General features: G+C 36.2%; 1 protein-coding gene across 2 annotated transcripts in view; it reads left to right on the top strand.

Moving 5' to 3' along the window:
• The window catches only part of HSPA4L (heat shock protein family A (Hsp70) member 4 like), a 61,386-nt gene extending 39,268 nt beyond the window's left edge, over positions 1-22,118 (top strand). For both annotated transcript variants that reach the window (XM_079772271.1, XM_079772270.1), the window contains exons 16-20: positions 1,239-1,364; positions 1,870-1,977; positions 4,035-4,154; positions 8,601-8,762; positions 11,258-22,118. In XM_079772271.1, the coding sequence (XP_079628397.1) occupies positions 1,239-1,364; positions 1,870-1,977; positions 4,035-4,154; positions 8,601-8,762; positions 11,258-11,449 (708 nt within the window). In that variant the 3' untranslated portion in view covers positions 11,450-22,118. The remainder of the gene's footprint in view (positions 1-1,238; positions 1,365-1,869; positions 1,978-4,034; positions 4,155-8,600; positions 8,763-11,257) is intronic.
• Positions 22,119-26,078: the final 3,960 nt, after the last annotated feature.

Below are 26,078 nucleotides of genomic sequence, written 5' to 3'. Positions count from 1 at the left end.
TCTTTAACAGTAACACCCAGCAGATACCTTATGGGGAAGTAATAGCAGCTCCCCTCTTCTAATGTGTTGTCCTAAAAGATTAATGCTCTATTAAAAATGCTTTCTGACTTACAATTAATACTTTGTAAAATTTGTTGTCATTCTTGAAATTTTCCTTACATGTCTAAATGTTTTAGTCTCTTGAAGAGTTTTGTTTAATAGTAGTTGTGTAAGAAGTAATTTATTTTTATTTATTTATTTTTGTTTCAGAGAGGGAGAGGGGGAGAGAGAAAACATCAATGAGAGTCATTGATTGGCTGCCTCCTGCACACCCCCCACTGTGGATCAAGCCCACAACTTGGGCATGTGCCCTGACTGGGAATTGAACTGTGACCTCCTGAATCTGAGTATGTACAATGACATGGAATATATGGCTTTTTAAAAAATATAAATTCTAGCCCTAGCTGGTTTGGCTCAGTGGATAGAGCATCGGCCTGTGAACAGAAGGGGTCCTGGGTTCGATTCCAGTCAAGGGCACATGCCCGGGTTGCGGGCTCAGTCCCCAGTGGGGCTGTGCAGAAGACAGCCATCAGTGATTCTCCCTCATCATTGATGTTTCTATCTCTCTCTCCTTCCTTCCTTCCTTCCTCTCTGAAATCAATAAAAACATATTTTAAAAAATAAATAATAAAATAAAATTCTAATCCACTTTCTGTCTCTACAAATTAGCCTATTTTAGATGAATGTAATCATACAAAATTTATTGTAAAAATGTAGTCATACAATATTTGTCCTTTGGTGTCTGACTTATTGCACTTAGCAGATGTTTTCAAGGTTTATCCATGTTTTAACATGTATCAGAACTTCTGTTGTAGGTTAATATTCCATTGTGTATATGTACATTTTATTTATCCATTCATCTGTTAGTGGACAATTTCTACCTTTTCGCTATTATGAATACTACTGCAGTGAACCCTGGCATACAAATATCTGTTTGAGTTGCTACTCTGGATTTATACCTAATTGCTGGGTCATATTGTTATTTGAGGAACCACCAAACTTTTTGTCACTGCAGCAGCATTGTACATTTCCAACTGCAGTGTACAAGTGTTTCATATTCTGCACATCTTCACCAATAATTGTTTTGTTTTTCAGTCATCTTAGTAGGTATGAAATGATATTTTCATTGTGCTTTTGATTTGTATATCCCTAACTCCCTAATATTCTTAATGGCACCTAATCTGAAACTTTTTGAACAGGGGAAAATGATAATGCAAGATAAATTGGAGAAAGAGAGAAATGATGCTAAGAATGCTGTTGAAGAATATGTATATGATTTTAGAGACAAGCTGGGCACTGTCTATGAAAAGTTCGTCACTCAAGAAGTAAGTCTAGCTCTGGCCAAGTGGCTCAGTAGGTTGGAGTATAATTCCTTACACCAGGAGGTTTTGGGTTCTATTCCCAATCATGGCATATATGGGAGCAAACCAATTGATGTTTCTCCTACATCTATGATTCTCTTTCTCACTCACCCCTCCCTCCCTCCGTCTCTCTCTAAAAATCAATAAAAAACATATCCTCAAGTGAGGACTGAAAAAAAGAAGTGTAAATTTTACAGTTTTTTACTAGAGCTACCTAAGTGTTTGCTTGTGACTACTAATACAAATTATGTAAATAAATGTGTTAAATGCATTATTGTCAATCTTCTTGAGCACATTTAGGAATGGTTCTTATTTTTCCAATTAGCAGAAGTATGGTGAAGAACATATTTATAAATAAAAGTCAAAAATATGAAATTCAGTTTTTATATTTGAAAATATTATGTCCTTCATTAAACTTGTATTTCTAAAGAGAGCATTTTTAGTCACTGTCTTTTAAATGTATATCTAGGACTTGAATAAACTGTCTGCAGTATTGGAAGATACAGAAAATTGGCTTTATGAAGAAGGAGAGGACCAACCTAAACAAGTTTATGTGGATAGGCTTCAAGAACTAAAGGTAAATTTTTTAAAGTCCATGTTAGTGTAAAATAGAACATTATTAAGTTTTCCTAAAAATTGGTTGTAAAAGCACAGTGTATTTTTTTTCATAAATATGTAAGAAATTACTAAGGCAGACATGTGTAAGAGGAAATGTTCTTTCTCGTTTAAAAAGCATTTTGAGAAGTGAGCAATGCTATATGTAATTGAAATCAAATAATGATAATCATATTTGTCTGTCATGATTCTCAGATATAAATATTTAGATGACCAGAATGTTAGTGTTACTTTAACAAGCCATATATTTCTGAGATGTCATTAAAAGTGATTTGTCAACCTGACCCCTTCTTATTAGAGGAGTCACGCTTCCTCAGCTTCTCTCCCCCTTCACTGGTTTGATTTTCACACTACAACTGTGGGGACACTTGGTCAGCAAAGAAGTTCAAAAGTTTTCTTTTTACAAAGAAATAAGGAGACGTGGTCACCAGACTCCCTTCTTCTAGGCCAATAGTTTGATTTTAAGAAAAAACCACTAGTAATCCTTTTCACCTGCTTACTACCCAACCCTCCTCCGATCCTGAAAAAGAAGTAGTTTGATTAGAAACTCAGACTGGAAGGATGACAGGGAATTTTAGTCTTTCCTTCTTAGTGTGGATCATAGTGGTGCTTAAATGTGTACATGAATTACTTAGGGCTCTTACTGAAATGCAGATTATGATTCAGTATATCGAGGTGGGCCCAAGATTCTACAGTTTTAACAAGCTTCTAAGAGATTCTGATGCAGTTGGTCCCTAAATCATTCTTTGAGTAGCAAGGGACTACATAGAAGCTAAATAATGGCATTAATAAGGATTTCTAGAATCTGGGAAAACAACCTGTTAACTGGAGGATGGGGGTGCAAAAGAAGTTAAGCAAAAGAAGTTAATATCTTGAAACAATTACTTTCATGCCATTAAATTATTTCCAAAGGGAATAATTATAAAGCAACTAGTAAACACAAGCTTATGACAGCAATACACGGATTTATCACATTTTATCTTCTTGGTGATTTTACTCCCTATCTCCCTAAGAGAATGCATGTATTTTGGGCCATAGGAACAGCCAGGCAGCTAACGCTAATAGAAATAGCTGGAAAAACCCAGAAGCACCCCAAATGGATAATTAATCATAAAAATGAATGCTACATAAGTTTTTATAGGCTTTACTATTGTTTTAAGATGGCTTTTAGAAATTTAAAACGCAGTCCTTGCTGCTTCTTCAGATATCCTATCCTCCTATATAATAAAAGGCTAATATGCAAATTGACCCAATGGTGGAACTACCAGTCGCTATGACATGCACTGACCACCAGGGGGCAGATGCTCAATGCAGGAGCTGCCCCCTGGTGGTCAGTGTGCTCCCACAGGGGGATCGCTGCTCAGCCAGAAGCTGGGTTCACAGACATCCCCCAAGGGTTCCTGGACTGTGAGAGGGTGCAGGCCGGGCTGAGGGACTCCCCCTGCCCCAAGTGCATGAATTTTGTGCACCGGGCCTCTAGTATTTATAATAAAAAGTATGATGTAAAGACTAAATGCAATATGGTATCCTGGAACAGAAAAAGATGAAGTCCAAATAAAGTCTGGATTTCAATTAATAGTAATGTACCAGGGTTGGTTTCTTAGTTTTGACAAATACACTGCGCTGGTATAAAATGTTAATGTTAGAGAAAAGTGATGAGAGGTGCTTGGAACTATCTTTTATTTCCTTTGTAACTTTTCTGAACATCTAAAATAAACTGATTCTTATTTAAGTATGTAAACAATTTGAAAGAAAATAGTTACTCATTCTTCTATATTATACCTCTCCTAAATGTTATAGAGGCTATTTTAACATTTAGAAACTCCCCATTCCAGGGCCCAAAGATTTTTTTTTCTGGAAAAAATACAAAGATTTATTTTTTAAAGCACTGCATTTATAATAAGTATACATTTTTAAACTAATAAATAAACATAATATACATAATATTCAATGTCTTCTGTTAAAAGGTTTTTTTTGTTAGTAACTTGTTCTTTTAAAAAAATTAACCTATGTTAACAGAAATATGGCCAGCCTATTCAAATGAGATACATGGAACATGAAGAGAGACCAAAAGCTTTAACTGACTTGGGAAAAAAGATACAACTTGTCATGAAAGTGATAGAAGCATACAGAAACAAGGTATTGAATTCATAAAGTCAACTGATGATGATGGCATAAGGAGTACATGGTGAGCGTGGGGCAAATCTAAAAGTTCTCAGCTACAAAGCTGTAACAGTTGTTGCTACCAAATTTCAGAGACATTGTGCATCAAACTTGAAACTTTCCTTTTTTTATGAGAATTGTCAGTAAATGATATTACTGCATTTAAAATACAGTGCAGGTATGTGATTTTCATTTTTTTTAATTCCCTAAAACCACATTACAAATTAATCTAGTGACCAAATCCATTATTGATCATTATTGATATAGTGAGAGAGGTTTTCTTGAACCTTTTTTATTACAGGCTTTATGTGACTGCAGTCTGCTAGCCTTTATTTTTGTCCTGTGGCCTCTTTTTCTTTTGGTTTCCCTCTGTCTTCTAACTGGAAGACAGAGGGAAACCAATCCCTCCTGCAATCCCCTGTACCCACGGTTCTTTTATATACATACCCAAATCTATATTATCACCCTTGACCTTTCCACTGATTTTAAGCTTCAAAAATTTAGTTATATGTCGCCGAAACCGGTTTGGCTCAGTGGATAGAGCGTCGGTCTATGGACTGAAAGGTCCCAGGTTCGATTCCGGTCAAGGCATGTACATTGGTTGCGGGCACATCTCCTCCGGTAGGGAGTGTGCAGGAGGCAGCTGGTCGATGTTTCTCTCTCATCGATGTTTCTAGCTCTCTGTCCCTCTCCTTTCCTCTCTGTAAAAAATCAATAAAATATATTTTAAAAAATTTAGTTATATAAATGATATCTCCACTTGGATATAACAATAAGATTTAACAAAATTAAGCTTATTGTTTTTTCCCTCTAACCAGAGGTTAGCCAACTTTTTCTTTAAATATTTTTAATATATTTTTATTGATTTTCAGAGAGGAAGGGAGAGAGATAGAAACATCAATGATAAGAGAGTATCATTGATTGGCTGCCTCCTGCATGCCCCACACTGGAGATTGAGCCTGCAACCCGGGCATGTGCCCTGACCTGGAATCAAACCATGGCCTCCTGGTTCATAGGTTGATGCTCAACCATTGAGCCATGCTGGCTGGGCCAACTTTTCTTAAAATGAACAAATATTTTAGGCTTTTCAGGCTTTATCTCTATACAGCTATTCAACTCTTCATTGTAGTGCAAAAGCAACCATATATGATATGTACATTAATGGGCCTGGCTGCATTCCAAAGTAACTTTATTAAAAAAAAAAAACACACAAAAAAAAAAACAGGTGGCAGGTTGGATTAGGTCTGTAGGACAAGTTTGGTGACTCCTGCTTTAAATAAATATTCACCCAGCCGATGTGGCTCAGTGTTTAGAGCATTGTCCCATGCACTGAAGAGTCTGGAATTTGATTCCCAGTCAGGGCACATATCCAAATTAAGGGTTTGATCTCCTGTCAGGATGCATACAGGAGGCAATCAATCGATGTTTCTCACATCAATGTTTCTCTCTCCCTCCCTCTCTCTTCCTCTCTCTTTATAACCAAAGAAAATAACATATCCTCAGGTGAAGTTTTTAAAAAAAATTAAATATTCATTTTGGTAGCAAGGGAACACATAATTTTCCCAATTTTTATCATTGCCATTACATTGAATTTAATAAATACATTTTTATTGATTTCTGAAAGGAAGGGAGAGAGAGAGAGAAATATCAGTGATGAGAGAATCATTGATCGGCTGCCTCCTGCATGCCCCACACTAGGGATCAAGCCCGCAACCTGGGCATGTGCCCTGACTGGGAATCAAACCATGAGCTCCTGGTTCATAGGTCGATGCTCAACCACTGAGCCATGCCGGCTGAGCAGGAGAGGCTAGCTAGCACCTGAAAGATTCAAGCAGAGTATCAGTAATAGCTTACGTTGAACAAGCACTTAGTGAATTTGAAGCATTTTTATATGGATTATCTCACTTCATTCTCACACGCATATCTAAGAAAACTGCAGTGCTTAAGCAACTTGTCAAGGTCGTAAATAGTGGGGTCAGGATTAAAACCTAAGCACCACCCAGCCAGTGTGGGTTAGTGGTTGAGTACGGACCCATGCACAAGAGGTTGCTGGTTTAATTCCTGGTCAGGGGGCATGCAAGAGGCAGCTGATCAAGTTGATGTTTCTCTCTCATCAATGTTTCTATCCCTTTCTCTCTCTCCCTCTCCCTTACTCTCTCTCTAAAAAAATTAAAAATAGAAACCATATTTAAAAACAAACAAAACACCTAAGCAGTACCAAGTTAACATACAAACTCTTAATTATGGTGCTTTTCGCTATACAATGTAGAAAGAGGTTACTTATTACAGAAAATGATTTGTGATATTTATAAAATAATATTGCAATCCAAGCGACCTAGAAGACTCCAGGTAAAGATTGTGAATGTCCCTGCCAATGTCAGCGTCCTAATGGTCCAAACAGGTACAAATAGAGCATAAGGATAATGGAAAGATAAGGAGGAGCAAGCCGACAACAGAAACACCAAGACTGTTTCAAATATGGTATTGGAGATACCCATAAAATTACTATGGCCCAGGTTTTAGCAGTCTTCTTGAGTGTGCAGGTTTAAGAAATTTTCCAAAGCAAGACTTCACTTATGTTCAAGGATTTTTCGTTTTTATCATGTGCCAAGCTCCCTTCAAGGGGAGGGAACTACAGCATCAAACAAAACATTGAACCTTATGCTTTAGTGGGGAAAGGTAGATAATAAGTTACTGTAAAGTAGTCAGATAGTGATAAAGAGCTATGGAAAAAGTAAGGAACTGTCAGAGGTGGAGATTTGTCAGAAGAGCAAACTGCTAATAAGATGACATACATGTGAGGGGAGAACTGAAGGAGGTAAAGGTTCAAGATGTATGATAACTGGAAGAAAAAAGTTCTACAAAAAGGGAATAGCAATTGCAAAACCTCGAGGGAGAACATGCTGAAGAAACAGCAAGGAGGCCACTGTGGTTTAAAACAGTGGTGGTGGGTAAGCAGGTACCAGATCATAAAGGGCCTATTAGGCCTTTAGAAAAGTTTGGCTTTTCCTCTGAGAATATGAATCCATTGCAGATTTTGAACATAAAAGTAATATGATTTAACTTATTTTTTTAAGGACTAGAAGCAGAGAGACTAGTGCAGTCATTAATAGAATAATACAGGCAAGAGAGAATGTGAGGCTTGAACTTGGGTAGTGGAGGGGGAAGAAGTGGTTAGATTTTTCCTGCATTTATTTTGAAGGCAGAGCTAATAAGATCTGCTGATAGATTTTATAAAAATATAACAGAAAGAAGAGTCCAAAATGACTCAAAGGATTTGGTCTGAAAGGATGAAGTTGCCATTTACTGGGAAGAGTAGGTAGGGAGGTGATTGAAATGTAGGGCATTTCAAACTTCACAAATAGAAAATCAAGTTGGAAGTTGGATATAGAGTTGGGATTTCTGGGAAGAGGTTCAAGGCTAGAGTTTGTGCTTTTTTTTTTTTTAAGAATGTAAATACAGCATGAATGGAGAAGAACTTAAGCAATGATCCATGAAGTTGGAAGGAATTCAGAAAATGGGATTAGGGGGGAATACCCAGAAACTGAGAGATGATGGGTGCATAATTTGTAATCACACATGTAGAAAGATGGATTGAGTATCTGATGAAGCATCACCATCCTCTCTGTTCTTTGGCTTTGGAGTGTTCTTTCATTCTCTTTCCCTTTATCTCCATGTCCAATCTCCAATTCATCAGGAGACCCTCTTACCATATGTTGCATTGCCCATTTTTTCTGGTTCTGTGGCTAACAATTTAAACCATGGCTTGTTATCATGTCTTCCATGTGTGGCAGCTGCAGTTCTCTCTTTTTAAAAAATATATTTTTATTGTTTTCGGAGAGGAAGAGAGAGGGAGAGAGATAGAAAAATCAATGATGAGAGAAAAATCATTGATTGGCTGCCACCTGCACACCCCCTACTGGGGATCGAGCCTGCAACCTGGGCATGTGCCCTTGACCAGAATCAAACCTGGGACTCTTCAATCTGCAGCCCGACGCTCTGTCCACTGAGCCAAAACAGCTAGCGCTGCAATTCTCTTTTTCAGACAGCATTTTATTATGCAATTCCCCTTATCAACAACTTTCTATAGTGTTTGTTGTACATTCAGAAATTTCTGTTTAGTTTTCCGTATGCCTGCTTCCCTTATATCTCTTAACTCTCTAACAAATTCAATTCCATGCAGCTCCGTTTTTGGCTAAGTGAATATTCAGCACTAGTCACTTTTTTCTAAACCTGAATCCTTCAGAAACCCTTTCATTTTAAGAACCCATACTGATTTTTATTTTGCCCCAGTCTCTTCAGTTCTATGTAACATGCATGTGGCGGCTTCACATGGGTATGTGCAAAATATATATTCAATAAATTTTATTAATAAAATTTATTTACTAAAAAAGTTCCATTAAGTAAATTTTTTTTTACTAGGATGAAAGATATGATCATTTGGATCCTGCTGAAATGGAAAAAATTGAAAAATATATCAATGAAGCCATGAGTTGGCTGAACAGTAAGATGAATATACAGAATAAACTAAGTCTCACTCAAGATCCTGTGGTGAAAGTTTCAGAAATAGTTGCAAAGTCTAAGGTAAGAAATTATAGAATTCTCTTTTTAAGGGGTGCAAGCACTAAAAATTTTTTAATGTGAATCATAATTTTTTATTTTGAAAAAAAGATTCTAGGTGGGACATCTCTGTCCCTTGATTTCATGAGTCGCATACACAAGGCCTATTTTTAAAAATTTTTAAATGTAATACAGAATGAAATAAAGCACTTTGACAACTTTTGACTGTCAAATATGTTAGACTTTTCTGGATTGGGTAAGACCTCTAAGTCTCCATTGTAAACTTGGCAGTACAGGTCAGTCTTTGCATAATTCAAAACGTCCTATGGTAAAATCTTATTTCTAGGATAAAGTTTCTACTCTATCACTATTACTGAAAATTTCAGTTGATCATAGAAAACATAAAAATAGGGGACAAACTTTTCAATAAAGATCAGCATCAACGTAGGAATATGAATAAATACATTGGATAAGCAGTTGACAAAAGAAATACATGTTCAATAAAAATATGGAAAATACAAAAAGTATTGTTCATCCTTATCACTAATCTAAAAAATGCAAATCTCTCTTTTCACCCATCTGAAGTTGTGTGTTTACATTTATAATCTTGCCATAATTGTCAATGGTATGAAGAAATGAATGCCCTCCCTGCACAACTTGGTTAAATTTGTTACAACTTTTCCGGGACATTGTATCACAATATGCATACAAATTTAAAGTGAGTAGGCACTTTAACCCAGAAATCACATTTCTAGGAATTCATCCTAAATTGATTATTGCACAGGTATATGCAGATTAAACACCTTTGTTTATAATAGCAAAAAATTGGAAACACCTAAAATACCTATCAGTAAGCAAGTCAATGAATAAATTGATACATCCATATAACACATTGTAGTCATTAAGTATTTTAAGTATAGAGATATATCTATATATAAAGATGTGTGCAACATACTGAGTGAAAAATGAAAGATTACAGAATATAAAGTTATCTCACTGTATAAATTAATGTGTTAATAGATATATTTATATATATGTGTATGCCTGACATTCATCTAGAAGGATCATCACCCAAAATGTTAATATCTGTAGGATATGGAATTTCAGGTGATTTTTTCACCTAGTATATTTTTAGGTATCTCATGTTTTTTTACAGAAAGAGGTGTTATTTTAATCAAATAGAGCACTAAACGTATTTTCCTTTTGAGAAAGTTTTGCAAAGAAGCTGTAATAATTTATTCCTCATCAAATGAAGTGTAAAGTATGATGAAAGCAGTTTGCCATTAAAACATTCCCCCAGGATGTTACCCCCTATCTTTCCATCCCTATATCAATCTCTGTGACACAGGTCTTGAAAATATTTTAATGGTCTTTTTTGTCTATGTAAAAAAAAACAAAGTAACAATTTAGAAATACATTGTATTTCTTCTAAATTATTAAATTGCATTTATTTTCATGGTTTATTCTCTCAACATAAAAGGTTACTCATTTGTTTTAAAAAGTAAAGTTAGTGTGTATGTTTTCATACAAATGTTGAGAAATATCAATTCATGAAATAGGTGCTAGCATAATTCTCATAAAAGAGTAGTAGGCATAATTTAATGAAATTAATTAAAAGCTATTTGCAATAGTAATCAAAAAAGATATGATTCCCTATGTTAATTGCAGCATTTTTATAGTAGCTAAGATAGAGAAGCAAATTAGGTTGTCTGTTGATGGGTGAATGGATAAGGAAGATGTGGCTTATATACACAATGGACTATTACTCAGCCATAAAAAAGAATGAAAAATTGCCACTTGCCACAACATGAATGGACCTAGAAGGTGTTATGCTAAGTGAAATAAGTACGGCAGAGAAAGAAAAATAGCATATGATTTTAGTTATGTGTACAATCTAAAAAACAAACAAGACAAAATAGAAACAGACTTCATGGTACAGAGAACAAAAGTGATGGTTGCCAAAGGGGAAGAGGAAGAGGGATAGGTATAAGAGGTGAAGAAGGAGGGGAGGTTAAGAGATACAAACTTGCAGTTATAAAATAAAGAAAATATGGGGATATAATGTACAGCATAAAGAAAATAGTCAATGATACCACGATAACTTTGTATGGTGAGAGGTAATTAATAGACTTATTGTGGTGATCATAAGGTATATAAATGTTGAATCAGTATGTTGTACACCTGAAAGTAACATCATATTGTATGTGAACTATAATAAAAAATTTTAATGTTTAAAAATAAATAATGATTCCTGCTGAAGTAAACTATATTTTAAATTATGAGGAACCAATTTTTTAGGAAGATTCAATATAAAAACCACTGTTAAAGATTGAATAGTTCCACTGACATGCACTAGCCCAGAAGGTAAATCCCTCAATGAGGTACTTGAAGAAACTCAGTTGGTTATGTAACTGAGCTAACATAAATTCAGGTATGTGGAATTATATGGAAATTTTGAAAGTTAATGTGGAATTTAACAGTGAATTTTTTAATGTAATCAATATTCTTCATGTCTTTAGGAACTGGATAATTTCTGTAACCCCATAATTTACAAACCCAAACCAAAAGTAGAGGTTGCAGAAGACAATGCAAAAGCTAATAATGAACACAACGGACAGATGGATGGACAGAGTGGGACTGAAACTAAACCAGATACAACAAAAGACAGCTCACAGCATACTAAATCTTCTGGAGAGATGGAAGTGGACTAAGTCTTAAATTTACCTTCAAATAATTCAAACAGTGCAAGTAACCATGGGATCCATTCTTCTTTTACATCTGATACACACAACAGATGTTCAGTTGTTCTTAACCACTTTTTGTCATTTGTTATTTGGAGTAGTTTTGAAAAGTGTTTTATATTGAGTACACATCTATTAATTTCCATTGCTGCTTATGTGAGCTTTAGCTGAATATAGATTTACAAGTCAGTTTAAACTTTCCTAATGTATTTTATATCACATGCAAAATTGATATGTAGTTGGCCACAGTCTACCTTATTTAAAGCTTCTACTTGGATAAACTTTAGCTTCTTATTCAGGAAAGTATACTGTATTGCACTATTGTCGCAGACGCATAGATATAACTGATCATTATTTTGAAAAACAAATATTGAAATTGATGTGGTTTGAAGTCACTAGGGCACTGACTTTTTTCTAGTTATTGTATTGTTCTAACTTAAATATTAAAACAAATAAGAGGTTCCTTGACAAATTAGTCCATCTCATTGGTGTGCCATGAGTACTCCAAAAGCTTTGCTTTTATCACGTAAATGAACCAAATCACATGTTGAAAGGGAAAACACACAATTTTATGTAAAGGTGACACCAGCAGTTTTCTTCCTTTATTAGAAATGTGGATTGATGTTTTCTTAGAGTATTTCAGTATCATTTTCACTTGAAACTTCTGATCTACTTGTCCTGAAGACCTGCTGCTGCTGCTAGCCTGAAGAAGGCTTTTTTATGAATACGTTCATGTGAAGTGGGAAATGCTGTTGACCTAATCAGACATGCATCTGTGATATTGATAGCCTTGTTTCAGTTTTGATATTTGTTTTAGTTTTATGGATTGATTCTGTTAATATCTTAACACAGGGAAGGGGGAAATGGCACAATGTATTGCATTATGTACACTTATTGAAGTACTTAATGTTAAGATATAGAAAAACACTATTAAATAAGTGGTAATACTTGAAAAGAATCACTTATACCATAAGTCTTAGGAAATAATGCTTGTAATAAACTTAACTATGTTACATATCAACAGGCAAAATAGAGAATGTTAGTTTAATATGATGTGATTAAATTATAGTTCCTGCTATTATAATATTACCTGTTAAGACCTTGGCTCCAGTTTTGGTGCTTCTTATGTAAATTACATGGGACAAGAGACTGTGAAATTAAGATATTTTAAGGACTTAATCTGTGTTTCATCACCAGACTTGTTCACATTGTTCAGTTCTGTCTACAGGCTTGAAACTAACTGGGAGTAGACTGAAATGATTTTTAAACCTATAAGAAAAGAAAGCATAATTTAATGAAATTAAAAACCTGGGCTCTTGTATTGCCAATCAACTAGAATTCAGTGATGGCGAACCTATGACACACGTGTCAGCACTGACACGCATAGCCATTTCTGATGACACGCGGCCGCTGAGGCAGCCGCATGCCGAGGATGAAACATTTGCTGCTCCTGAGAATGAAACATTTGCAAAATAATGTTTTTTCCTCAAAGTGACACACTACCCGAGTTATGCTCAGTTTTTTGGCGAAGTTTGACACACCAAGCTCAAAAGGTTGCCCATCACTGAACTAGATTGACCTAGTTCTGAAATTTTCAAAGGCTCACTTTTTCCCAAAGCTAAATCTTTACATTAAGAATAATTAATATTGACTTTAGTACAAATTGAGAGTTTAGTACCTTTAGGGATGGTCATTGTTTCTCACAACTAGTTCTCTAAGAGAGATTTTGTTTCTACAATGTAGTCTGCACTGAAAAGGAGTATAGAGGGAGTGCACTTCCCAGGGATTTTTATCATCCTTTCTGAGGAAGATATCCCTTGTTTGCATTAAAAAAAAATCATATACCTTCAATATATTTTAATGTTTTCTAGTCTTTAAACTGTACTTGTTTTAATACATTTAAAATGAAATAATTACATCCATTAGTAATAAGTGATAAAGTACCTTATTATAAAAAGCATTTATCAGTTACTTTTCATTTATATGTTGAATATACTGTATAGGTTCATTTGGGGAAGAACAAAATTATTAAAGGGAACTCATAACAGTACAAGTAAGGAGTTTATAGTTTTTTCTTGAGTTAGCAAGAAGACCACTATCACTATTTTAGGAGCTATACCTCAGAAACCTCTTGGGAATAAATGTGAGAACAATCCTTTCTTCATCTGAATTGTCTAATATGTCCTGACATTTTCCATTCCTTAAATTAGTTTATGTAGTTCTGTGTTTTGGTCAGATATATAACATTCCAAGTGTTGCAGTTATATAATAATGAGTTAAATACATCCAAAGATAATACGTGTGCTTTTTACCTATTTATTCAACTTAAATTATATTTTCAAACACTCTTTAACCTTATAATGTAGTTATTTATTGACTACATTAGAATGTAATGTAGTTCTTCTACAAGAGAATGTTCTCCTAAATACAGTTTTGGGTACATAGTATGGTTTAGTTTCATTTTAATCACTGAAATATGCAGTGCTAGACAAAAGAATTAAATATTTTTTCAAAAGGAAAAGCCACTATAGATTTTTAAAAGATACATAGCAAAATAGACTGTTTTCCTATAGTAGGCAAATAAAGACTAACTATAAGAAATATCTAGGATGATTAATAAATATTAGTATATTTTGACTCTGGAAAAATATAAATTATTTAGTTTGAAAAACAACTCTTGATAGCCTATTATATTATGAGTATAAAAACAAAAACTGCTCAATATTATAACAATAATGTAACAAATTTTAATTCCTTAGCAGTAATCAGAATTCTTGAGTTTTAAAATAACTAGAAACAGCACACCAAAGAATTAGGCTATTGGAATATCAGATAATCTCAGTTTTAAAAGGGTAACTGGTCTCTTATTAAGAAATAAAGATTTCTTATACTTTTTTGGGGTGGCAGTTTTTAGTATATTCATGGTTATTTCTTTGATAGAACTCTTTATTAAAAGTGAATTTTGGGGCTCAGTTATCAATATAATAAAATGGTAGTGTTAAAGCATTTTATCCAAATTAGCACATCTTTAACTATTTTGAAAAATTATTCATATTTAAAGACAATAGATATTTGAATATAGTAATCAAATTAGCTTACTTCAGTTTGTCCCAAAATAGATATAGCCATTCCTCCTTTTTAATCAATTTAAATTGTAAACATTCCTATTAAGATTTTGTTTTTGTTGTTATTATTAATACTCACCCGAGGATATTTTTTCCCATTGATTTTCTTAGAGAGAGTGGAAGGGAGAGAGGAAGGGGGGGGGCGTGGAGAGAGAGAGAGAACAGATGTGAGAGCGTCACATCGACTAGTTGCCTCAGGCACATGCCCTGACCAGGGCCTGGAATCGAATCCTCAACCCTTCCATGTCCAGGCCAATGCTCTAACCACAGAGCAACACCGGCCAGGGTAAGATTTTGTTGTTTTTTGTTTTTTCAAGATTTTGTTTTAATGGTTGGTTTTGGGTAGTACACACAAATTAATGCTAAGGCAAGATTTACAAGTCTTATATTACTAGAAAAATAGTTCATCTTTCTCACCTTGTAGAATTTTACAACAAAATACTTCAGTTCTAAAGTAAATGTTATTTTGTGTTTAAAATTTGGAAGTTTTAAGTGGAATTTTATTTTGTGATATTTGATTCTGTAAAACTTAATCAGAGGCATATAACTAATTGTATTGCTCTATTAATATTTAAAATCTGATAGCATAAATTAAATAGCAACTGCTAACTTTTCAAATGACATAGGTAGGGACACTTACCAAGTTGGATACTGATAATGTATCCTCTTAATGTGTTTTTAACTAAGAGCGATTTAGCAAGCTAAATCTTCTTAAAGCAGTCAGTTACTTTCAGGAGATAGACTTTTTGATCAAAAAAGAAAAACAGGTTTAAAATTACCTTTTGTTTTTTATCAAGGTCTAATTTAAAGTATCATTTTAAAGTAATTCCCAGGAAGCACATAACCTTTTCTTTTAATAAAAAGTAACAAAAATTATTGCAAATAATAGATCTAAGACTTTTAACCAAACAAAAAAGAAACTTTAGCTATTTTACTTTCACATCTATAATTTAAAATACACTAATTCTTCTATGTACGAATGTTTCCTAAGAAAGAAGCTTTGGGTTTATAATACGGACACATGTCCAAGTTACTAAATTCTAAGGTAATTGTTTCACATAATAAATGGGCACCTGGAATTTTTAGAATAACAAACTGCTTAGAAGAAGAGAAGAAAACCTGAATGTCTTTGGCAGTGATCAGTATCCAGAGGTAGTAATGGCTTTTTCCATCTGCTAGATTCCTAAGGATACCTCTAGAATATTGTTAGAGGATTAAAAGAAAAGGCACGTGTGTTAAAATGCATTATTAAATGACTTGAACTTTCAAAGAAAAAAAAAGCCCACAATTGAATCGTGAACATTTGATTCAGTCTTTCAAATAGGTAAACATCCGTAACAACAGTAATTAATAGTATGATCTTTGCTTTGGAATCTCTAATTTAGTATCATATTCTAAGTCACAGGATAATTATTAGGGAAATGTACTGATACCCAGAAACGACCCATCCTATAAAGAGATGAGTGAAAATTCACATGTTTTAGATAATTTGATTGCATTATGATCTGTAAACTATAAATGGAAATGGTCCTTAGTCTTTTCTGTCACATTTTATTTACCTTTTCATCCAGTTCTAGACTCTTAAATAATCATATTTTTCAGAAGTCTATTTTTCTCTTTTATTTTGGATTATTCTTTAGACCTTTTTTAAAAATATATATTTTATTGATTTTTAGAGAGGAAGGTAGAGGGGAGAGAGAGATAGAAACATCAATGATGAGAGAGAATCATTGATTGGCTGCCCCTGCACACCCCCTACTGGGGATTGAGCCTGCAACCCAGCATGTGCCCCTGGCCAGAATCGAACCTAGAATCCTTCAGTCCACAGGCTGACGCTCAATCCATTGAGCCAAACCAGCCAGGACATCTTTAACCTTTTGCACTCGGATGTCGAGTGTGACTCTACAAGGTTAGCATTAGAATAAAGGAATCGAGAAAAAAGCAAGTGAGTGCAAAGGGTTAAACCTTTTATTTCATGAATTTAAAAAATTTAAATCTTTTTTTTATTTTTCAATTACAATTGACAGTATTATATTTATATAACTACGTGATCATCTTGATAAATCTAGTTTCCATCTGACACCATGCATAGTTATTAGAATATTATTGACTATATTTCCTGTGCTGTACTTTACATCCCCATGAATATTCTGTAACAATCAATTTGTATTTCTTAATCCCTTCACCTTTTTCACCCAACACCCCCTCCCATCTGGCAGCCATTGAAATGTTTTCTGTATCTGAGTCTGTTTCTGTTCTGCTTTCGTTTATTAAGATGAAATATATATATTTATTGTCATTTTATTCATATTTTTAATCATTTTTTTTCTTCTTCTTAAAGAAGACCCTTTAACATTTCATGTAATACTGGTTTGGTGGTGATTAACTCAGCTTTTCCTTGTCTGTGAAGTTCTTATGTCTTTCAATTCTAAATTATTGCTTTGCTGGTTAATCTTAATTGTAGGTCCTTGCTAGTCATCACTTTGAATATTTCTTGCCACTGCCTTCTGGCCTGCAAAGTTTCTTTTGCGAAGTCAACTGACAGTTTTATGGGCATTCCCTTGTAGATAACTGCTTTTCTCTTGCTGCTTTTAAGATTCTCTTTGTCTTTAACCTTGGCATTTTAATTATGATGTGTCTTGGTGTGGGCTCTTTGGGTTCCTCTTGTTTGGGACTCTCTGTGCTTCCTGGACTTCTATGTCTATTTCCTCCACCAAGTTAGGGAAGTTTTCTGTCACTATTTTTTCAAATAGGTTTTCAATTTCTTGCTCTCTCTCTCTCTCTCTCTCTCTCTCTCTCTCTTCTCCTTCTGGCACTCCCATGATTCAAACGTTGGTAAGTTTGAAGTTGTTCCAGAGACTCCTTACACTTTCTTCTTCTTTTTAATTCTTTTTTCTTTTTACTGTTCTGATTGGGATTTTGCTTCCTTATTTCTAAGTCGCTGATTTGATTCTCGGCTTTTTCTCTTCAGTTGAATCCCTGTAAATTAGTCTTTATTTCAGTTAGTGAATCCTTCATTTCTGATTGGTTTTTTGTTTGTTTGTTTCCATGTCCATTTTTATGCTGTTGAAGTTCTAAGTTCAACTACTCTTCCTCTAAGTTAATTGGACATCTTATAACCAATGTTTTGAAGGTTATATCTAGTAGATTGTCTCTATTTTATTTAGTTATTTTTCTGGAGTTTTGTTATATTCTTTCATTTGGTATGTGTTTGTCTCCTCATTTTGGCAGCCTCTCTGTGTTTGTTTCTGTGTATTAGGTAGAGCTGCTATGTCTCATGGGCTCGGTAAGAGTGGCCTAATATAGTAGATATCCTGTAAGGTCCAGTGGCACAGCCTCCCAGATCACCCAAGATTGGGCACTTCAGGTGCTCTCTCTCATCCCCGTGTGGTCTGTATACACCCTCTTGTTGTAGTTGAACTTTGATTGTTGGCATATCAGTAGGAGGGATTTACACCCCGAATGATGAATTTCAAAGACTGGCTGTGACCAACAACCACTGTGGAGGATCAGCTGTGCAGGGACCCACCCCAAGAGCAGCACTTACTTCAGCGGGGATCTGGTGCCCACTAAGTCCTCCCCTTGAGTGTGTCACTGTGAAGGTAGTTGGCTGGTGCTTCGATACGGTCTGAAGCTTTCCACTGGGTGTGCTGTCTCTGCTGTCTCCCAGTCGGTGCAGGCTAAGGCCAGCTATCACGTGTGTTCTTCCCAGGGCCACCCAGCTTGAACTAAAAAGCCATCTGCAGATGGCTACTACTTGTGCTGGGCTTGGAGGTGCCCAGGAGAGGCCAAGCTGCAAACCACTATTGCTTTGCAGGGCCTGGGGCCACTTAGCAAAATTTAGGAGGCACACTAAGGCCAGATGCTGCTTGCTTGAGACATTTTAGAAAAGTCTGAAGTGAGCCAGGAAAAGCCACTAGAAACAGTGTGGGTGGGTCAGCAAGTTTGGTGGGGTGGAGTCTCAGGAAATAACCAAGGTGGGGCAAACTGTGTGACCTGGGTTGATAAAGACTAGCTTTGACACTTACCTGCCAGCTCTGTGGAGGGAGGGCTCATCAAATGAACAGTGGCCTGTGCCAGCACTTTTGTCTGGGAGAAAGCTGCCCCTGCCCCCAATTCTCACCCTGATGCCAGACAATTCAGTTCCACCCCATATGTCCCTGGTGCCTTTCTAGCTGCTATCCCAGTGCTAGAGCTCAGATGAAGTGAGTCCGAGCTGTGTGCAAGCCCTTTAAGAGGACCTGCCTGGGACTCAACAGCCCTGTGTCTCCCTCAACCACAATCCCCACTGATTTTTACAGCCAGAAGTTGTTGGGATTCCTCTTCCCAGACTGGAACCCTGGGCTTGGGGGCCTGGTATGGAGACTGGGTCCTGTCACTCCTCAGAGAGGACCTCTACAGCAGAGATACCCTCCTCAAAATCCACCACATGTGGTTGTGTAACCAACTTATTCTGCCTATCTGCCCTTCCTACCAATCTCAGTGTAGCTTCTTCTTTAAATCCATGAATGTAGGACTTCTGTTCAGCTAGATTTTAGGCCAGTGATGGCAAACCTATGGCACGCGTGTCAGCACTGACACACGTAGCCATTTCTAATGACACGCGGCCGCATGCCAAGGATGAAACATTTGCTGCTCCTGAGGATGAAACATTTGCGACTAGAGTCTTGGAGTTAGTTTTTTCCTCAAAGTGACACACTACCCGAGTTATGCTCAGTTTTTTGGCAAAGTTTGACACACCAAGCTCAAAAGGTTGCCCATCACTGTTTTAGGTGGTTCTGAATGATGGCTCTGTAGTTTAGTTGTAATTTTGATGTGGTTGTGGGAGGGTGTGAGTACCATGTTTACCTACACCTCCATCTTTACTAGAAGTCTCTATTTCATGGATTTTTAAAGAAGTTTCACGACTATCATATCACTTTAATAGCCAATTTGATTATCTTTGTCTCCTTTTTATTTTAATACCAAATCTTACTGTTAAGAGTTTTATCTTAAATTCGTGCTGGAAAAGCCATGTTATAAATTTCCATATATAATACCTTTAAAATTTAATAGTGGCCTGGTGAAGTATATTTTTTTACATCTAACCTTAGAATATTTTTAAGCGGTTCCAGAACAAACGAGATCCATTTTATGAGTATTAAGCAACCAACATCCCTCATTTTTAATTCAAATATCAATGTGATAAAATAACAAGGGTCAGAAATTAAAAATGCTTGTTAAAGATTAGACACCGTCAATTATTTGCTGCTTTATGATTACATACATGTGTTGGTACATCTCCTTGTTTTTGAATTTCCTAAATTTCTTGCTTCCAAGAACTTGAGTTAAAATGATCTTGAAATCATATGGACCCACCCAGAGTGTAGATGTTAAAAATGTAATTAGAGGTGGAAATCTAGGTAATGGAAGCTTTAAAGTGTTGTGATTTTTTCCCCCCTGAAACAAGCGTTTATGGCTTAGTCTTAGAAGGACACTCAACATTAAAAGCGATTACCTTTTATATTTAGTAGGATGAAGCCATTGTTATTTAGTACCAGTTTATAGAAGCAATATTTAATGAAGTTACCAAATTGTTTAGTATTAACAATATGGCATCCAAGTCATTTTTTTTTCTCCAACCATTATTAAAATAACTTATGTACACAGTGACTCTGACTCCAGTCATTAATGTAAAATAACTTCAGGCAGTTTAGTTGCTACTAGCTTATAATAATTTTTTTAAAGAAAATTACCACATTTGATTTCGCAGTTTCTCTTTTTTTTTTCAATACAAAGAGTGACCAGTGCAATGCAGAAAATCATAATCAAGTGTGATATGTCTATAAAAATTATTAACTGAGTTGTGCATGTAACAGACAATAGCTTTAATGAGCGGACATAAGAATGGTTTGTGATTTTATGTTGGTAACATTCTAGGAATATATACTTGGCATACAATCTTGATTCACAAACATCCATAAAAAGGCTTACTATGGCAGTATCAAAGTATATCAACATTTTCTATGTATGTAATGTGCATCTTCATACTAGTGATCAAACAAATGACAATTGATAATAAATGCAATTCATTTTGGATGTCAGTGCACATTGTCAAGAAGATATGTAATTAAAATAAATATATATCTACTTATTCCTTTAACCATGAGTTTTGCACATCTGAGGTTTAATTTTCACATACTGAATTTCACTGACCCGCTGGTGGTTTGTGGACAGGTCATCAGAGTCACAGAAATTTGCTTGGCAATAATGGTTTTTGAGTAAATTGGCAAATTTTTCAAAATCAGATGTTACTGATTCTGAAAACTAAAATAAGGTTAACTCTTAATGCAGGACTTAGGGGCACCAACCCCCTGGTGTATTTGAAAATCCACATATACCTAACTTTTGACTCCCCCAAAACTCAATTGCAATTGTCCCTCTGTATTCACAGATTGGTTCCAGGACCCCCTGTGAATACCAAAATCCACAGATGCTCAATTGGGATAAAACAATGCATACAGTTCTCTCTCCGTTTTTGAGAATTCCCAACTGCAATAGACAGTACTGGTTTTGATCCCTGGTTGATTGAATATGAGGATGCAAAACGCAGGGACAGAGGGCATAGTGTATATATACTAGGGGGGGAATCCATGTTTTTCAAGGGTCAACTGTAGTAGCTCATTTTGGAATTGTTGTCAAGAGTTTTATATTCGTTTTATATTAGAAGAGACCTAGAAATAAATGAATTTGAAGTCTAGAAATTTTCAATAGGCAAAGAGGAGCTCCCTTCCCTAGAGTCTCATAACAGCTCCTCTGTTTGAGAATCACTATTCCTAAAAAAAAAATGTATCAACTTAGCATGTTGTGCCACAGTCTTTTTGCAGCAAGGGTTCAGGAATCTGGAGAAGGGCTGCACATAAATGGATAGAGACTAAACTAGAAATATAAATTTGGAAGGCATTTGGGGGAACCAGGTGGAAACTTAACTCTAGTGACTAAGCTCCCCGAATGTCTGGACCCACAGCTTTTTATTCACACATTTCTCCCTTTAGCAAAGCAGATATATATATTAAAGGTAAGGTTTGATAAACAATAAAGGATTATCAGGTTAGGGCAGTGGTCGGCAAACTCATTAGTCAACAGAGCCAAATATCAACAGCACAACGATTGAAATTTCTTTTGAGAGCCGAAAACCGACTTCTGCGCATGGGCCACGAAGTTTCAATTGCATTGTACATGCATGCCCGCACGTGTTACTTTGTGGAAGAGCCATGCTCAAGGGGCCAAAGAGCCGCATGTGGCTCGCGAGCCGCAGTTTGCCGACCACTGGGTTAGGGGAATTGCCCTCAGCTGTTTGGCAGCAGGTAATAATGTGCAGATCTTCAGCCCTGCTGAAGATGTCCATCAGCCTTCTGATGAACTTCTCACATTTATTATGCTAACTACTGTCCTTAGCCTCCAGCAATGTTGAGATAAGAAAATAACTGAGGACCCATGGTCTAGATTAGAGCATTTGGTCCTTAATCTTATAGGGGTTGAACAATGCATGAAAACTTGAAGGATAATGGACCCTCAATCCAGAAAAATGTTTAAATCCCCATGCATGTTAAACTTTCCAATGACATGCAATTAAATACTTCTAAAGTGAAGAAGGCTGACCCTGGCCAGGCAGCTCAGATGGTTAGGGTATCAACCTGATAGGCCAAGGTTGTGGGTTTGATCCCTGGTCAGGGCACATACAAGAATAAACCAAAGACTACATAAATAAGTGGAACAACAAATCAATGTTTCTTTCTCTCTAAAATATTTTTTTTTTAAGCTGAACAATTGGCAATTCATTCCTATGACACTCAACACAGGAGCTGACCTCTGGTGGTCAGTGCACTCCCACAGGGGGAGCACTGCTCAGCCAGACGCTGGGCTCATGGCTGGCGAGCGCAGCAGCGGTGGCGGGAGTCTCTCCTGCCTCCTCGGCAGTGCTAAGGACCCCTTGGGGGATATCTGACTGCCGGCTTAGACCCAATGAGCGGGCCTAAGCGGGCAGTCGGACATCCCCCAAGGGGTCCCAGACTGTGAGAGGGCGCAGGCCCAGCTGAGGGACAACCCCCCTCCAGTACACGAATATCATGCACCGGGCCTCTAGTAAATATATAAAAGAGCTTAATATAATTTTAAAAGCTAGCTCTAATAGACACAAAATTGTTTAGTTAGGTAAAACTGTTTAGTTAGGTAAAACTTTTTAAAGTATACACTGAATATTTATAAAAACTGATATATCATAGACCACAAAGCAAATCTCAATAAATACCAAATATTCATACAGATTTTTAGACAGTGCAATAAGATTAGATATCACCTACCAAAGTAGCCCCAACGAAATTTTCTTATGCCCGTATGCTTGAATTGACCAAATTAACTTCCAGAAATGTAAAATCATGCTAAAAATTAGAAAATTCAACTACTAATGGAGTAAACTTATTTTAAATTGCAACTGCACACCCTTAAATCTCAATCCCTTTTAGATCTGTTTTCTGATTGCAATTCACAAGAATGCACATAAGTGCTTAACAATCTTTAATTTTTAAAAATAACGATTTTAAGACTTGGTAATGTGCAACTGAAGAACTATTTTTGAAGTTTATACACTTTAATAGCTATACTTAAAATGAAGGTTACAGATTAAATGACCTAATCATCCCAGTAAACAGAAAGACAACAGCAAAATAAACACAAAGAACTGGAAGGACCCAGCCAGTGTGACTCAGTGGTTAAGCACTGACCTATGAACCAGGTCACTATTCAATTCCTGGTAAGGCACATACCCAGGTTGTGGGCTCTGTCCCCAGTAGGGGGCATGCAGGAGGCAGCTGATCAGTGATTCTTATCATTGATGTTTCTCTCTCTCCCCCTTTCCTCCTCTCTGAAATCAATAAAAATACATTTTAAAAATGGAAGAAAAAAAGAGCATAAATTAATAGCAAATGAAATAAAGTATCAGCAAAATCAAACCCCTATCTGAAAATATTTTTCAAAAACAGATGCCTTTAGCCCTAGCCAGTTTGCCTCAGTGGATAGAGCATTGGCCTGGGGACTGAAGGGTCCTGAGTTGATTCCGGTCAAGGGCACATGCGTGGGTTGTGGGCTCGATCCCCAGTAGGGGGCGTGCAGGAGGTAGCCGATCAATGATTCTCATCACTGATGTTTCCATCTCTCCCTCTCCCTTCCTCTTTGAATCAATAAAAATATATTTTTTAAAAATCACCATATCCTCTAATATTTAAAAAACACACACACAAAGATGTCTCTAAGTAATTGATCAAGGAAAATAAATACATAAGCATTGAAGAAACTGATTTTGAGTTTTCAAATATCCATAAAAAATACAAGTCCAGATAGTTTTTCATATATGCTAGGAATAAACTAAATCCTTCCTAACTTTAATGTTTTGGATATTAGGGGAAAAACAACATTTCCTAGTGCCTTTTATAAAGCCCATTTCACAGTATACTTTTTTTGTTAATTCTCACCTGAGGATATGTTTTTATTGATTTTAGAGAAGGGAGAGAGAAACATCAATGTGAGAGAGAAACCTCAATTGGTTGTCTCCTATGCACGCCCTGATGGGATGGGACTGAATCCTGAACCTATGTACTGTATTTTCCGGCGTATAAGACGACTTTTTAACCCAGGAAAATCTTCTATATGCCCAGTCGTCTTATACGCCGGAAAATACGGTATGTGCCCTGACAGGGAATCAAATCAGCATCTTTTGGTGTATGGGACAACTCTCCAACCAACAAGCCAGGGCCACAGCATATTATTGATACCATACCAGGGAAGAATATTATGAGGAATACAATTACTTTTTCAAACTCACTCATGAACATAAATGCAGCAAATTACAAATTTTATAAATCCTAGCAAACTGAATTCTTAAATATATTAAAAATATACTACCAAATTAATTTTATCCCAAGGATGCAAAAGTGATTTAGTGTTAGAAAATGTCATTCCCCACATTAACAGATTAAGGGAGGAAAAAATACATGATTATCTTAACAGATGTTGAAAAACCATTTTCTCATTATTTTAAAAAAGTAATCTTGCCAGGCCAGTGTTGCTCAGTGGTTGAGCACTGACTCATGAACCAAGAGGTCACCAGTTTGATTCCTGGTCAGGGTACATGCCCAGCTTGCGGGCTCGATCCCCAGTAGGGGCGTGCAGGAGGCAGCTGATCAATGTTTCTCATTAATGTTTCTATCTCTCTATCCTTTCCCTTCTCTCTCTCTAAAATCAAACATTTTAAGAAATAATAATCTTATACTACTCCTTAGACCAAGCCACCATCATCTCTCACCTACATTATTGCATTAGTGTATATATTAACTGGTCTTCCTGACATCTATACCCAACACAGGACTCAAATTGATCCTTTTAACAGTTGCATCAGACCTAGCTAGGTTGGCTCAGTGGATAGAGCATCGGCCCATGGACCAAAGAGTCCCGGGTTTGATTCTGGTCAAGGGCACATACCTGGATTGCAGGCCCCAGTTGGGGAGGTAACCAACTGATATGCTTTTCTCACATAGATGTTTCTCTGTCTCTGTGTCTCCCCCTTTCCTTCCCCTCGCTCTAAAAATCAATAAAAACATATCCTTGGGTAAGATTTAAAAATAAAAAAAGTTACCTTCCAAAACAAAGCACTAGGACCAGATGGGTTCACTGATGAATTCCACCAAATATTTAAGAAACTAAACCAATTCTCCACAACCTCCTTCAGAAAACAGAAGCAGCCAGATGCAAGAGACGCATAATGCAAGATATGAGGAAAGGGTGTGAAGCTTCCATGCCTTCTCCAGGCATTCCACTCTCCCCAAAGGTCACATGTTCACCAACCCAGAAGCTCTCTGAACCCCATTCTTCTGGGCTTTTATGGAGACTTCATTACATAGGTATGATTCATTAAATCATTAGCCATTGTTAATTGATTCAACCTCCAACCCCTCTCCCCTCCCAGGAGCTCTGGGGGTATGAGTAAAAGTTCCAACCTCTAATCACACGGCAATCAACCCCCATTCTTAGGTGTGTTCCAAAAGTATCCTTATAGACAGACACCTTCACGCTAAGTGATGAGCACTTAGGATATTCAAATCATCTTGGGAGCTGTGAGCCAGGAACTATGGATGAAGACCAAATATATATAAGAAATTTGAATATATTTTGGTCATCTGAATGATCAAATATATATTTCTTATAAATTACAATAGCAAAGTCCAGCCCCTGGTCTTCAAACACAGATCCCCTACAGCAAAACAATCACATACGTCAAAAGATACTGACACATTAGTAGAATCTCATTCATCTTTAATAACTATCTAGTACATCTTATGAAAATTTCTCCCAGGACGAGGCCTCTCAGTTTTGAAGGCTTTCATTTGATCTTGTAGGGTTCCCAAAGTAGGAGTGGTCTCAGCAATATGTGGCTTTCAGGC

The sequence above is a fragment of the Cnephaeus nilssonii genome (genome assembly GCF_951640355.1).
Source record: "Cnephaeus nilssonii genome assembly, chromosome: 5".
Taxonomy (NCBI): Eukaryota; Metazoa; Chordata; class Mammalia; order Chiroptera; family Vespertilionidae; genus Cnephaeus; species Cnephaeus nilssonii.
This window is presented reverse-complemented; position numbering and strand designations above follow the sequence as displayed.